Consider the following 14948-nt stretch of genomic DNA (forward strand, 5'->3'; position numbering starts at 1 on the left):
TGTACAATTAAATAATACAATTCTATACTTGTATTATTAATAACCATTTCTCTCCATGGTACAATGTAATGTCTATAATGTCTCGTTCATCACATCACCTAGAATGGTGTAATGCCTATATTGAAGAATCAATAAGATGTAACAAATTGTGAGGACATATTTATATAGTTACACTGGTTTTTAACCAATTTATTCATTTTATATTTTACTTATTTTCAGGGGGTGTATTATTTTTGTTATTCTTACCAGTTAAGTTATTATTTTTATTATGATGTATAAAATATTTAATGGTATAAAAGGCTTTCTTCTTTATAAATTTTAGTTGCATAATATACACAATTTTAATATAATGCTAATTTTTAAAGAAAACTTGAAATGTGATAACACTAAATAGTAAAGATGAAAGCCATACAAAATGGGATAAAGCATAGAATAAATTTCCTATTTGTCTCAGCATATTTTCCATTCCACTTCTCCAGAGGGAGACACTTAATCTGTTTCTTAAGATCCGTGATATAATACTCTGTTTGAATGTAATTGTGTTTAAACATATGTATTTTATTCTGTAAAAAAAATTCTGTGATAATCCATGTGGGAAAAGAATGTGAAAGAGAATGGATGTGTGTACATGTATAACTGAATCTTTTCTGTTGTACAGCAGAAATTATCACAACCTTGTAAATCAACTGTACTCCAATAATTTTTTTAAAAAATGAAAAAAAAGAACTATAAAACATTAATCAAAGAAATTAAAGAAGATGTAAAGAAATGGAAAGATATTCCATGCTTATGGATTGGAAAAATTAATATTGTAAAAATGGCCATACTACCCAAAACAATCTACAGATTCAATGCAATCCCTATCAAACTACCCATGACATTTTTCACAGAACTAGAACAAACAATCCAAACATTTATCTGGAACCACAAAAGACCCAGAATCGCCAAAGCAATCCTGAGAAACAAAAACCAAGCAGGAGGCATAACTCTCCCAGACTTCAGGCAATATTACAAAGCCACAGTCAACAACACAGCGCGGTACTGGTACCAAAACAGACATACCGACCAATGGAACAGGACAGAGAATGCAGAAATAAAACCAGACTCCCATGGTCAATTAATCTTTGATAAAGGAGGCAAGAACATAAAATGGGAAAAAGACAGTTTATTCAGTAAGAATTGCTGGGAAACCTGGACAACTACATGTAAATCAGTGAAACTAGAACACACCCTCACACCATGCACACAAATAAACCCCAAATGGCTGAAAGACTTAGATATAAGACAAGACACCATCAAACTCCTGGTAAAGAACATAGGCAAAACACTCTCTGACATCAACCTCATGAATATTTTCTCAGGTCAGTCTCCCAAGGCAACAGAAATAAGAGCAAAAATAAACCAGTGGGAGCTAATCAAACTGACAGGCTTTTGCCCAGCAAAGGAAACCAAAAAGAAAACAAAAAGACAACTTCCAGAATGGGAGAAAATATTTTCAAACAATGCAATGGACAAGGGCTTAATCTCTAGAATATACAAGCAACTTATACAACTCAACAGCAAAAAAGCCAATCGCCCAATGGAAAAATGGGCAAAAGACCTGAATAGACTGTTATCCAAGGAAGATATACAGATGGCCAACAAGCACATGAAAAAATGCTCAGCATCCCTGATTATAAGAGAAACGCAAATCAAAACTACCATGAGATACCTCCTCACACCAGTCAGAATGGCCATCATTAATAAGTCCACAAATAACAAATGCTGGAGGGGGTGTGGAGAAAAGGGAACCCTCCTGCACTGTTGGTGGGAATGTAAGCTGGTACAACCACTGTGGAGAACAGTTTGGAGATACCTTAGAAATCTATACACAGAACTACCATATGACCCCACAATCCCACTCTTGGGCATATATCTGGACAAAAGTTTTCTTGCAAGAGACACATGCACCCGCATGTTCATTGCAACACTATTCACAATAGCCAAGACGTGGAAACAACCCAAATGTCCATAGACAGATGATTGGATTCGGAAGGTGTGGTATATATACACAATAGAATACTACTCAGCCATAAAAAGGAATGACATAATGCCATTTGCAGCAACATGCATGGAACTAGAGACTCTCATACTGAGTGAAGTAAGTCAGAAAGACAAAGACAAACACCATATGGTATCACTTATAACGGGTATCTAATATACAGCACAAATGAATCTTTCCACAGAAAAGAAAATCATGGACTTGGATAATACACTTGTGGCTGCCCGAAGGGAGAGGGAGGGAGTGGGAGGGATTGGGCGTGTGGAGTTATCGGATGCAAACTATTGCTCTTGGAATGGATTTACAATGAGATCTTGCTGTGTAGCATTGAGAACTATGTCTAGATAACTTACACTGCAACAGAAGAAAGGGAGGAAAAAAATGTATACATGTTAAGTGTAACTTGGTTCCTATGCTGTAGAGTGAAAAAATAAATAAAATAAAATTTTAAAAGGAAGAAAAAATAAGACACAGAAGATGAGCTCCTGCTGTGGTGCAAGAGAAATGAATCCAACCAGGAACCATGAAGTTGTTGCTTTGATCTCTGGCTTTGCTCAGTGGGTTAAAGATCCAGCATTGCTGTGAGCTGTGGTGTACATTGCAGACACGTCTAGAATCTGGTGTTGCTGTGGTTGTGGCATAGGTCAGCAGCTGTAGCTGTGATTAGACCCCTAGCCTGGGAACCTCCAAATGCTGTGGGTGCAGCCCTTAAAAAAAAAAGACCTAGAGTAGCTGAGTGAATAAAAAAATTTATGCTGCCTATAGGAAACTAACTTTAGCTTTAAAGACACAATGACTTTATCATAAAGAATGAAAAAAGATATTTCAAGGAAAAGGTAACAAGGGTAGCTATACTTACATTAGACAAAAATAAACTTTAAACTTAATAATGATACAAAGAAAGTCATTATGCAAAGACAAATACCATATGATATCACTTATAACTGGAATCTAATATCCAGCACAAAGGAACATCTCCTCAGAAAAGAGAATCATGGACTTGGAGAAAAGACTTGTGGCTGCCTGATGGGAGGGGGAGGGAGTGGGAGGGATCAGGAGCTTGGGCTTATCAGACACAACTTAGAATAGATTTACAAGGAGATCCCACTGAATAGCATTGAGAACTTTGTCTAGATACTCATGTTGCAACAGAACAAAGGGTGGGGGAAAAAATGTAATTGTAATGTATACATGTAAGGATAACCTGACCCCCTGCTGTACAGGGGGAAAATAAATATATATATATATATATATATATATATATATATATATTAAAAGCAAAAAAAGCAAAAAAAAAGAAAGTCATTATGGAATGATAAAGGAGTTGATCCATCAAAAATATACAAAAATTGTTAATATTTAAGCACTAAACATCAGATCACCTAAATAGCACAAAAATTAATAGAACTAAAAGGAGAAATATGTAGCAATAGAATAACAGTTTGGGCTTTAATATCATACTCTCAACAATGGATAGACCATCCAGACAGAGAACCAATATGGAAACAATGGTTTTAAACAACATTATAAATGTATGAACCTAATAGACATAAAGAGAACATTCTACCTGACAACAACAGAATCTACATTCTTCGTAGGTACACATGCAGCATTTTCTAGCATAGATGACCTGTTAGGCCACACAAAAATTCTTTGCAAATCGAGAAGATTGAAATCTCTCATATAGTCTCTGACCACATGGTATGAAAATAGAAATCAGTAACAGGAGGAAAACCATCAAATTCATGAATACATTGAAATGAAACAATACTCTCCTGAACCACTAATAGATCAAAGAAGAAATTAAAGGGGAAATTTTAAAACATATAGGAGTTCCCATTGTGACACAGCAGAAACTAATCTGACTAGGAACCATAAGGTTGCAGGTTTGATCCCTGGCCTCGTGAAGTGGGTTAAGGATCCAGTGTTGCCATAAGCTGCAGTGTAGGTCACAGACACAGTTCAGATGGGGCATTGCTGTGGCTGTGGTGTAGGCCAGCAGCTACAGCTCTAATTAGACCCCTATCCTGGGAACCTCTATATGCCACAGGTGTGGCCCTAAAAGGACAAAAAGACAAAAAATTAAAAATTAAAAAAATAAAAGCATATAAATCTTGAGAGAACAAAATGGAAACACAATATACCAAAACTTATGGGATGCAGCAAAAGCAGCTCTAAGTGGGAAGTTCATAGCAATAAATGACTATATTAAGGAATAAGAAACAATCAAATAAACAATGCAACTCCATGCTTCAAGGAACTAGAAAAAGAATAAACCAAGCCCAAAGCTAGCAGAAGGAAGGTAACAATAAAGATTAGGGCAGAAATAAATTAAATAGAGAACAGGAACACAATAGAAAAAAATTAATGAAACTTAGAGTTGGTTCTTTGAAAAGATAAAATAGGCAAACCTTTAGTTAGACTAAAGGAAAAAGGAGAAAGGGTCCATATCAACAAAATTATGAAAAAGGATACATTATACCTCAGAACACCAAAATGCAAAGGATTGTAAAATGCTACTATGATATCTCTATGCCAAGAAGCTGGACAACCTAGAAGAAATGGATAAATTCTTTTATATATATATATATATATATATATATATATAGATAGATAGATAGATAGATAGATATATAGATATATATATAGATATGACCTACCAAGACTGAATCAAGAAAAAATAGAAAATCTTAACAGACCAATTACTAGTGAGAATATTCATTCAGTAATCAACAATCTCCCAACAAAGAAAACCCATAACCAGATGGCTTCACTGGTAAATTTTATCAAACATTTGAGAAAGAATTAAGGCCAGTCCTTCTCACACATAAACTGAAGAGGTGGAAACATTCTCAAACAAACTCTTATGAGGTCAGCATTACACTGATACCAAAGCCAGAAAAGGACACTATGAGAAAAAAAGTTACAGAGCAATATACCTAAAGATAGAGACAAAAATTCTGAATAAAATACTAATAAGTGGAGTAAAGCAGTACATTACAAGGATTGCTCATTTGGAAAGGAATATGTAAAACTGTCTCTTTTTAGATGACATTTTATGTAGAAGTCCTAAAGACTCTACAAAAAATTGTTAGATCTAATCAATGAATTCAGTAAAGTTGCAGCATGTAAAAATAAACATACCAAAATCAGACTGTTTTCATATGCTAACAAAGAATTATCTGAAAATAAAATACAAAAATAATTATATTTAAAATAGCATCAGAGGAGTTCCTGTCATGGCTTGGTGGTTAATGAATCTGACTAGAAAGACAAGGACACAGGTTCAATCCTTGGCCTCACTCAGTAGGTTAAGGATCCAGCATTGCTGTGAGTTGTGGTGTAGGTTGCAGATGCAGCTCAGATCCTGAGTTGCTGTGGCTGTGGCATAGGCCAGCAGCTGTAGCTCCGATTTGACCCCTAGCCTGGGAACCTCCATATGCCTCGGGTGCAGCCCTAAAAAGCATAGGTTAATTAATTAATTAATTAATTAAATACAATGAATAAAATAGCATTGGAAATTAAAACAACAAAATGCTTGCTTTTGGCATAAAAACAGACATAGAGACCAAAGGAAGAGAATAGAGGGTCCAAAAATCAACCCCTGCATATACAATCAACTAATATTTGATAAAAGAGCCAAGAATACCCATGGGGAAATGATAGACTCTTCAGTGAATGGTGTTGGGTAAACTGGATAACCACATGCACTGGATAACCACTGAAATTGCACCCCTACCTTACACCCCTCACAAAAAATGGACTTGAAATGAATGAAAGACTTAAACGTAAGACATGAGACTGTAAAACTCCTAAAGAAAACAAGGAAAAACCTACCTGACATTTGTATTGGCAACAATTTTTTGGATATGACACCAAAAGCACAAGCAACAAAAGCAGAAATTAACAAGTAGGATGACATCAAACTAAAAAACTCTGTACAGCAAAAGAAACAATCTGCAAAAATGAAAAGGCAATCTAAGGAATGGGAGAAAATATTTGTAAAAAATATATAGGAAAAGGATTAATATATAAAAATATATAAGAACTCAATAACACAAACCAAACAATCCATTTTTTAAAAAAATGAATGGAGGACCGAACAGATTTTTCCAAAGAAGACATACAAATGACCAACAGGTACATGAAAAGATTCTGAACTTCACTAATCATAGGAAATGCAAATCAATACCACAATGAGAATCACCTCACATCTATTAGAATGGCTATCATCAAGAAGACAAGAAACAAGAATTGGTGAGGATGTGGAGAAAAGGAAAGCTTTGTGCACTGTTGGTGAAATGTAAAATGATTTAGCCACTATAGAAAACAGTGTAGAAGTTCTTCAAAAAAGTAAAAATTAAGTTACCATGTGATATAGCAATCCCACTTTGGGGTCTATATACAAAGGAAATGAAGTGAGGATCTTGAATGAAAAGTTATCTGCACTCCCATGTTCATTCTAGCTTTATTCACAATAGCCAATATGTGACAACCCAATGCTTATCAGTGGATGAATGGATAAAGGAGATTCGGTATACATAGCATGAAGTACTACTCAGCCATGAGAAAAAAATGCAACAACACAGAGATACCTTGAGGGCCTTATGCCAAGTGAGACAGGTCCAACAGAGAAAGACAAATGTTGAGTGACAAATGTTTTATGTGGAATGTAAAAAAGCCAAACTCATAAGAACAGAACAGAATGGTGGTTACCAGGGGCTAGGAGTGGGGTAACTGGGGAGATGCTGCTGAAGGGTACAACCAGTACCCTTACAACTAGTAGATAAGTCCTGGAGATGTAATGCATGACATAGTAATGATAGTCAACAACACCATATTGTAAATTGCAAAGCCATAAGAAACTAGATGTTAATTGTTCTCACCATAAAAAAGAAAGGATAATTATGTGACCTGATAGAGGTGTTGGGTAACACTGTGGTGGCAATCATATTGAAATTCATAAATGTACCAAAATCAACATGTCATATGCCTTAAAAGTTACACTATATGCCAACTGTATCTTAATTTTAAAAAATACTTAAAAATAGATAAAAATCACAAACATGAAAATGATCAAAAGTAGAAGACAAAGATATAAAACTTTCTTCTCAAAGCTGATATCACATTAGAAGTTTATAAATGAAAAAAATAAGTCAATTTAGAGAAAAGTGTCATTAAGGCATTGATCAGTAGGTAAATTAACTTTAGATAAACTGGTTTTAGGTCAAGTGACTCTTGGCCAAAGGCACAGTCTTAGGTTTTCTATACTTTGTTCTGTAGGGTAGGGAAAGAGGTTAGGGCTCCTTTTAAGGTTTTGGCTTATCATCTTTTGGCTTATCATCTTTTCATCATGACTATTGAGGAAACAGTGTGCTTTTATTTAATTCTCCTGATCTCACCAACCATGTCATATGGGACAGTTATACAAAGGATTAATAACAGATGAGAAAATTTTAATTTTCAGTGTGAGCTAAGTGTATTTACCCTTCAGATGTTATTAAGAACATAGTATATATGTGATACTATCCTCTCTTTTAAAGAGATAAGTTAAAATTACAGCTTCTTCCTCCTCCATCTCCTCCTTTCCCCCCTCCTCCCTGCCTCCTCCCATTCTTCTCCTTCTTCTTCTCCTCCTTTTTTATTCTTCTTCTTCTTCTCCTTCTCCTCTTCTTTTCTTCTTCTTCTTTACCTTCTCCTCCTTCTTTTTCTTCTTCTCCTTCATCTTTCTTCTGCTAAAGAAATGGTCCTTAGCCAATCATTTTATCCCTTTTGGGGAAAACAGTATGCTGTGGAAGGGTTCCTTTGCAATTCAGAAGACTTTGGTAACAGGGACTTTACACTCAATGACCTGACTTTTTGGCTCCTTTTAAATATGACTGGCTATAGTTATTGACTTCTGAGAAATTTGAGAGCCCACAGAAAAAAGTAAAGGATAAGCCATCTGGTCTCCAATAATTAGGTTAATTTGTCACCAAATTTAGAGGCTGCAAGGTTTGGAAATATTCCAGGGGAAGCTGTTTTATTTTCTTACTTGTTAAGCTTCATTGACCAAAAGGAATGCCAATCCCCAGAAGTAAATAAAAGGACCTGGGTTCTACTATTCCTGACCACTCACTTCTCTACCGGGCATTCAACCATGAGACTCCACTCACTGATTTCTCTTCTCCTCCTCTCTTTGACTATAATACCAAAAGGTAAGATGGTGAGTAACTGTAGAGGTAGGTTTTTTAGGAGATCCACTGGGATGCTCAATTATACTGTGGCCATCTTAACCACAGCCTCAGGGATGCAGAAGTCCAACACAGTCACCTCCCTTACAAATGATGAGGCCAAACTTGAGAAGCAGGACAAGCATTTCCATCAATGGAAAATTAGTTCCAGAATCTCCATGATTAGAAAAGGGGGCCCAAATAGAGGTAGAAATAGAGAAGTTTTGACATATGACTTAAAGCTAAATAAGCATACAAATCAAGAAGAACCCCCCCTCTAGAACCCCAGTCTCCAAAATGAGAGTGAAAATGGCAGCTGCTGAGTCAGATTTGGTTAGTAAGTAGATGTGATGTGGCGTCTACTGGTGAGGAATATTTCTTAGGGGTAGATGTCAGGTGCATAAAACAGAGCTCAACAAAAAAATAACTGTGTGTTCCAAGTTATTAAAAACCAGTAGGGAACATGGGAATTTGGAAAAACTGTAAACAGTGGAATGGTGCTTCAAAGGCAAAATTTTAAGCATAAAGTAAAATATGAAGGAAGCATGCTAACCATCTGAGTTACATCCTTAGCACGCATGATTAAGAAATTTGAATGTTAAAGTGTCAACTCAAAGGAAAAAGGGAATGTGGTCATTTTAAGGCAGGTTAATTCAGTTCCCTGTAAAAACTGAGAAGACTGTGTTTGCTGTTAATGATAGGTGGTTCACATCCCTCTTAACAGCATCTGTTCTCATGGGACTAGCTTAAGTCTAGGTAACTCTACCCTTCCTTCATTCATCTATAAGGAATACAATTCAAGTTACTCACTCACTTGATCTTGGCCTAATCTATGGGATATCATGGGATCTCCCTGATGTATAGCTATGCCTTCTTTTCTTTTCTTTTCTTTCTTTCTTTCTTTTTTTTTGAGGGCCACACCTGCAGCATATGAAAGTTCCCAGGCTAGGGGTGGAATCAGAGCTGCAGCTGCCAGCATCAGCAACACCAGATGTGAGTCTAGTCCACAACCTACACCTTAGCTTGTAGCAATGCCAGATCCTTAACCCACTGAGTGAGGCCAGGGATCAAACCCTAGTCCTCATGGATGCTAGTCAGGTTCATTACCACTGAGCCACAACAGAACTCCTAGCTGTCTCTTTTTGAAGGAGTTCATGTCATTCTCTTTTGGCTCTCAATTCTGCTGGAAGACACAGCCCTAAGTGGAGATAATCATCTTTTGAAGTAAACACATGTAATGAAGCCTGAGAAACCACCAGTAACTGTGTCCAAAGAGATCAAGGGTATCAATACCAAGAATGAGGAATTAGGAGTTCAAAATTCCTAACTTTTCGATCAGGTAATTTCTGTGATCCAAAGATAAATAAGTCTAATCTAGCTCTATGTGTATTCTAGTAAGCCAAAATCATGTTTAGATTTGAAAAATGTGTACTATCCCAAATCTCTGTCATCTTCTGGATGAGGCCCCTTCTACAGTATCCCCAAAGACGTTCCCATTTTAGGCACCATGATTCAGACTCCTTGAAAGTCAGAAACCAAAGTGTAAGACCAAAACAGCAAAGAGGGTGAGAAAAGTGCATCTTTGAAGGTATGAAGAACTTGTGATTCACAGGCAGAAACCACCAAAGTCCAGGATGATAGATGTGGGGAAGGTAGACAGGATGCACAACAAACTCTACTTTAATACTGATCTGGAGGATGAATCTGGGGTACACCATGTTAACAAAATAAGCCAGTCAAATAAGGTGAAGATGGCATGATCCCACTTACCTGAGGTCTCTAAAACAGTCAAACTCATAGACACATAGAGTAGAAGAGCACTTTCCAGGGGCTGGGAGAAGGGACAAATAGGGAGTTGTTCAATGGCCTTAAAGTTTCACCTTATACAAGATGAATAATTCTAGAACTCTGCTGTGCAGCCTCAGCCTTCTGGATAACAGTAGTGCATTGTGAACTTAGACATTTCAGAGGGAAGATCTCATGTTTAGTGTTCTCACCACAATAAAAAAGAAGAGCATAGGTGAAGAGCAGAAGGTTATTTGGGGTTGGTAGCAGAATTAGTGACATTCCAAGGCCCCCAAATACAATGAGAACCCTTCAGAGGCATGCCTTTCAAGAGATGACAACTTCTTTCTCCAGATCAGCCCTCCTTTGTTTCTCTCAAATCAGTTCTGCCAAGAGGATGGATTAAACAAATATCCTATAATTCTGCATGGGAGGGAATAACTTTCAATGGCCACATATTTTGTGAGGAGAGGATACTGAAGTCACATGGAAGGTCATTACACCTTACTTTTGCATATTGAGATGTTCATGGATGCATAATTAAATGACCTCTTCAGTCAAAGAAAAGGAATTTCTGTGTTGGTCAGGCTGGATGGGCCCCTTAGGACCTGATTGTTAACTGACATGTTGTTTGAGCAATTTAATCTATAATAATTATCACATTCCTCAAAATCCTGATTTTGGTCCCTGTTGTTACCTGGGAATTGAGAATCTACCAGCTATCTGGAATCAATCTGATAACCTTAGAAATTTTGTAAATACTAAATAACTTTTCTTTCACAAAATTTCTTTTGAGGGAGAATTGAGTGGGTGGGTTATGAATTTTATTAGAGACATTTACCAAAAAAAATCAGATTTAAAAAAAATCATTGTTGTTATGAAGGAAATTTATCCAAAGAAATGACATGATCCAAAGAAGAAAATCTGGTTTATCAACCTGCAGTCTAATGAATGTTAATGATCACTCCTTGAATATATATATTTTCAAGACCTGTCTTTATATGTCTCTGAGAAAAAAAAGAATGCATAGTATCCTTGAATAGACTGAAAAAGTTAGTTAGATAGATAGATAGATATGCTTGAGAGTATGGGGATAAAGAGGTTAGAATGACATACTCTTAAACTTATTCATTAGCCCCCTGAGAATTAAGGAAATTATCATATTCATCTTATTCTGACTTTGGGGAATAACATCATGTTCAAGCAGACCACCTTAAACAGAAGCAGAAGAAAGCTTGAGCTCTACATCGCCTCGGGAAAATAGAACTGTCACTCTGGGAGTTCCCATTGTGGTTCAGTGGTAACAAACCCAACTAGTACCCATGAGGACAAGGGTTTGATCCCTGGCCTCATTCAGTGGGTTAAAAATCCATGGTGTAGTTCACAGACATGGCTCAGATCTGGTGTTGCTGTTTCTCGGTTGACAAAGTCCCAAGAAGAGCCTACCCATCCAAACCCTGTCTATCACCACCAAAAGAGACAGAAAAGCTAAAAACTCAGTAAGTCCTAATGCTGAGAAAATCACATTCTTTTCAAGATTAGATGAATGTTCCACTATACGGTCTTCTATTTTACTGTGATGCTAGATTTTCCTCCTTTTAGCTGTAAACATTCATGTTGTGATACAATCTCAAGGGCGCACCTAAATTTTGTTTATTTTCCCAACAGCAATTATTAAACATGTATGCTTTCTCTCACTGCATGTGATATAACCATTATAACATGTGCCTATCCTATAAGAGTCTAAAGTCTATTACAGAGTCATTTCTTTGATAACTTTTTTTTTTTGTCTTTTTGACATTTCTGGGGCTGCTTCCTGCGGCATACGGAGGTTCCCAGGCTAGGGGTCGAATCAGAGCTGTAGCCACCAGCCTACGCCAGAGCCACAGCCATGCGGGATCCGAGCCACATCTGCAACCTACACCACAGCTCACAGCAACGCCAGATCCTTATCCCATGGTGCGAGGCCAGGGATCGAACCAGCAACCTCATGGTTCCTAGTCAGATTCGTTAACCACTAAGCCACGATGGGAACTCCAATAGCTCTTTATTATGTCAGTAAGTCTAAAAAATAAATTCCCATATTTAGGAAGAAATGTTTCTTCCTGGTGAACCAGGTAACTTTAATATTATTTTTTTTTTTTACTTGAACTAGTGCTTGGGCATGAAGATATGTCACAGTCATGGTTGGAAGGGAGAGGATAACTCTTCGGCTTCCTACTCAGATAATACCTCCTTAACTTCAGCCTCATATTTAGCAGAGAGTGCCTCACTTGTAGAATAAACTGTTGTGGTCCTTTTGATTCAAGCAAGAGGCATCTTCCAAGTACAGAGAATGCTGCTATCCTAGTCCAGATACTGTATCAGGAAACTGAACTTTCAGCACAGTGGGTGACAAGGTTGCCTGCCAGGGACAGGTTAAGTCTCTTGGCTTTGGCTGTGGCTCCACACACTCCAACTTGCATTGCGTGGGATATGTCTAAGTTCATGTCCAGAGACCTCCTTGAGACCACACTCTGCCTCGCCCTATGTCTTGCCCAAGCCTAAAAACCCTTGATTCAAGCTTCACTGGAAAACCAGAAAATCTCACCAACTGTTACACTAAGTGCATGGATGAGGCAATGGGCAAGAGACTAAGAGTTGGCAATAGGACTGCTGCACCACTGGGCATGACACCTGCACTAGGCGAAGATCAGGCAGTTGAGCTAGATCCTCATGGAGCTGTCTCCTGAGGCCATCAGCTCTGTCCCTGAAAGACAGACACTTCATCTTCCAGAAGTGGCAAAGCAGAGGTAGCACAAGATGCATTCTAAACTTTCCATGCTGCCATTCTCTGGGTGCACAGAGACCTTGAGTCTCTGGATGCTTGGCCTGAGAGCAGTGTGTACCACCAGGGTGTACCAGGATAGACCTTCCAGCAAGTGGAGAACACAGTCTCTTGTACTTGAAATTTCAGGTTCTGAAAATTCAGGTACAGGAGGCTTCACAGGTTTGTATAGCCATGGCTTGTTTTCAACAGAATAGAGAGACAATAATGAGAGCCCGGTTTATGTACCAAAAAAAAAAAAAAAAGATTCAGAGCCCCCAAAGTGGTCAAACTATCACTCTAAACTATCAGGTCTAGTCAGTTGGGGTTAGAATATTACTGGATAATAAAGACAAACAGATATACAAGTGAGTTAATAGGATGGTTCAGGAACTAACTCCTATTAATGACCATGAACAGAAGTGTCCCTGTTGTGTAATATCCACCATGATCCCCAGGGGGAAAAAAAGACACTTGGTTGTGCTGGAAAAGTCAGAGAAAGTTCACTGAGTCTCAAGGGAACTGTATGGAGACACATATTCATTATGCGCTATTCAGCAACCAAATGAATTAAGAAAACATATGAGTATATTTAAGGAAAAATGCTTTTCCACTCTGAGAGAGATCCTCTCCAGGTATCTGCATATAAGGGGCATTGAACAACATATAAAATGTGATTCCTGCATAGTCTTGAGATGGGGGAATTAGGTAAAATGGAATCTGAAGGATGGATAGACTTTGCAGAAAAGGAGACGAAGAGGAGTGCAGATGCTCTAAGGATAAGGATGCTGTAAACACGGATGGGGAGGTGAGCACAGGTGAGGAGGTAAAAGGATGGATACTTTCTTTGAAATAGCCTTTCTTAGTTGAGGTGTTATTGGCATTTGGGTCAGGACAATTCACAAGGTGGGAAATTTAATCCACTAATTTCAAGGACATCTCCCCAGTCATGGGGAAAAGAGATCGCCCCACGCATTTCAACATGTACTGCCCCCTGATATAAAGACAACTCTCTACAAGCATCTAGAAATCAGCCTGCCCTCTCTAAGATGTGCACAGTCCCACACTCTTATGCGTTTCCCAAAAGTCATTTCTTTTGCCTAAATGTTCCTTTCCCATAGCGAATATCATTTATCCTACCTCAAGGGCATTCTTCTGTCCATTTATTGTCTTATGTTCATTACCAGTGATTTGAGGGTGAATTAACAATGTCAAATCTCTTTCTGTTCAGCAAGGACTGGCCTTATTCCGGGACAAAAACAATGTATTCTTTTGAAAGGGGTGTGTAAGGACCATGCATGCATCGGCACAGAGGACACCATTGGTATATGTAATGAAGAAAAAAAATGTTGTAGGAAGTGGTGGATATTAAATCCCTATCCAACACCCGTTCCCAAGTCAAAATCTCCCTGATGAGAGCAAACTGTAAGCCACTGGAACTCAAGAACACATGGATGGATTGCATAGACTCCTGTCTGACCCAGAACTTCAAAATCCAGGACAGATGATGCAGACTCCTTTTAAACTTGTTTTTCTCCCTTGACTGGAAATAAATGCACTAATTCTGCATGTATTTATCCCTGGGATGTCTTCTTGATGCACATGCATGCCTCTTTAAGAAGCACATGACTAAACTAAATAACAACGGACTCTCATACTCTAAGGGTATTTAATAAAAATTACATGACCTTCTCTAAAAAGATAAAGGTAAAATGTTCACATGTGAAAAAAATAATAAGGGAATAAAATAGCAGTAGGTAGTGTTTGATTATGTAAATGAGTGTATCAACCTTCTTCCTCCTCTGACTCTGAATGAAATTCATTTTCATTATATGAGACACCTACTTGGGTGACATGGATTAAGGTCTGTTCATCATGTGGTCCTGCTAACATTGCACTTGAGCACTAGACTAACTCCCCACGCAGTCCTACCATTCCCAGCCCCGGCTGACTCCCTTCTCTTCACCAGGCCCTGGAGGAGGGAAATGCAAGAGCTGCTTCCTGCTGGGAGCTTCACTGGTAGAAGGCAGAGAGCTGAGAACTCAGTGTGCCCCAGAGTTCTTTCCAAATTTACCATGAGATTATTCCACTTTCTGGCTGGAAG

At 37.9% G+C, this 14948-nt stretch overlaps 1 protein-coding gene and 1 long non-coding RNA gene across 2 annotated transcripts in view; one reads left to right on the top strand and one right to left on the bottom strand.

Annotated features, from left to right (window-relative positions):
* LOC110257050 overlaps window positions 1-14948 on the bottom strand; it is a 60801-nt gene that overhangs the window by 15161 nt on the left and 30692 nt on the right. The window lies entirely within an intron of this gene.
* Window positions 8181-14257, top strand: LOC110257049 (beta-defensin 130-like). The gene is made up of 2 exons (XM_021075542.1): window positions 8181-8238; window positions 14076-14257. Exons 1-2 carry the CDS (start codon window positions 8181-8183, stop codon window positions 14255-14257), a joined length of 240 nt encoding a protein of 79 aa, XP_020931201.1.

Source organism: Sus scrofa, chromosome 15, assembly GCF_000003025.6.
Source record: "Sus scrofa isolate TJ Tabasco breed Duroc chromosome 15, Sscrofa11.1, whole genome shotgun sequence".
In the NCBI taxonomy this organism is placed as follows: domain Eukaryota; kingdom Metazoa; phylum Chordata; class Mammalia; order Artiodactyla; family Suidae; genus Sus; species Sus scrofa.

What these genes read in the sequence shown, in the direction of transcription:
- LOC110257049 (XM_021075542.1), top strand. Translation starts at nt 8,181, where the DNA reads ATGAGACTCCACTCACTGATTTCTCTTCTCCTCCTCTCTTTGACTATA. An exon ending in TTTGACTATAATACCAAAAG is followed by an intron (nt 8,239 to 14,075) that starts GTAAGATGGTGA and finishes CTTTCTGTTCAG; the next exon opens with CAAGGACTGGCCTTATTCCG.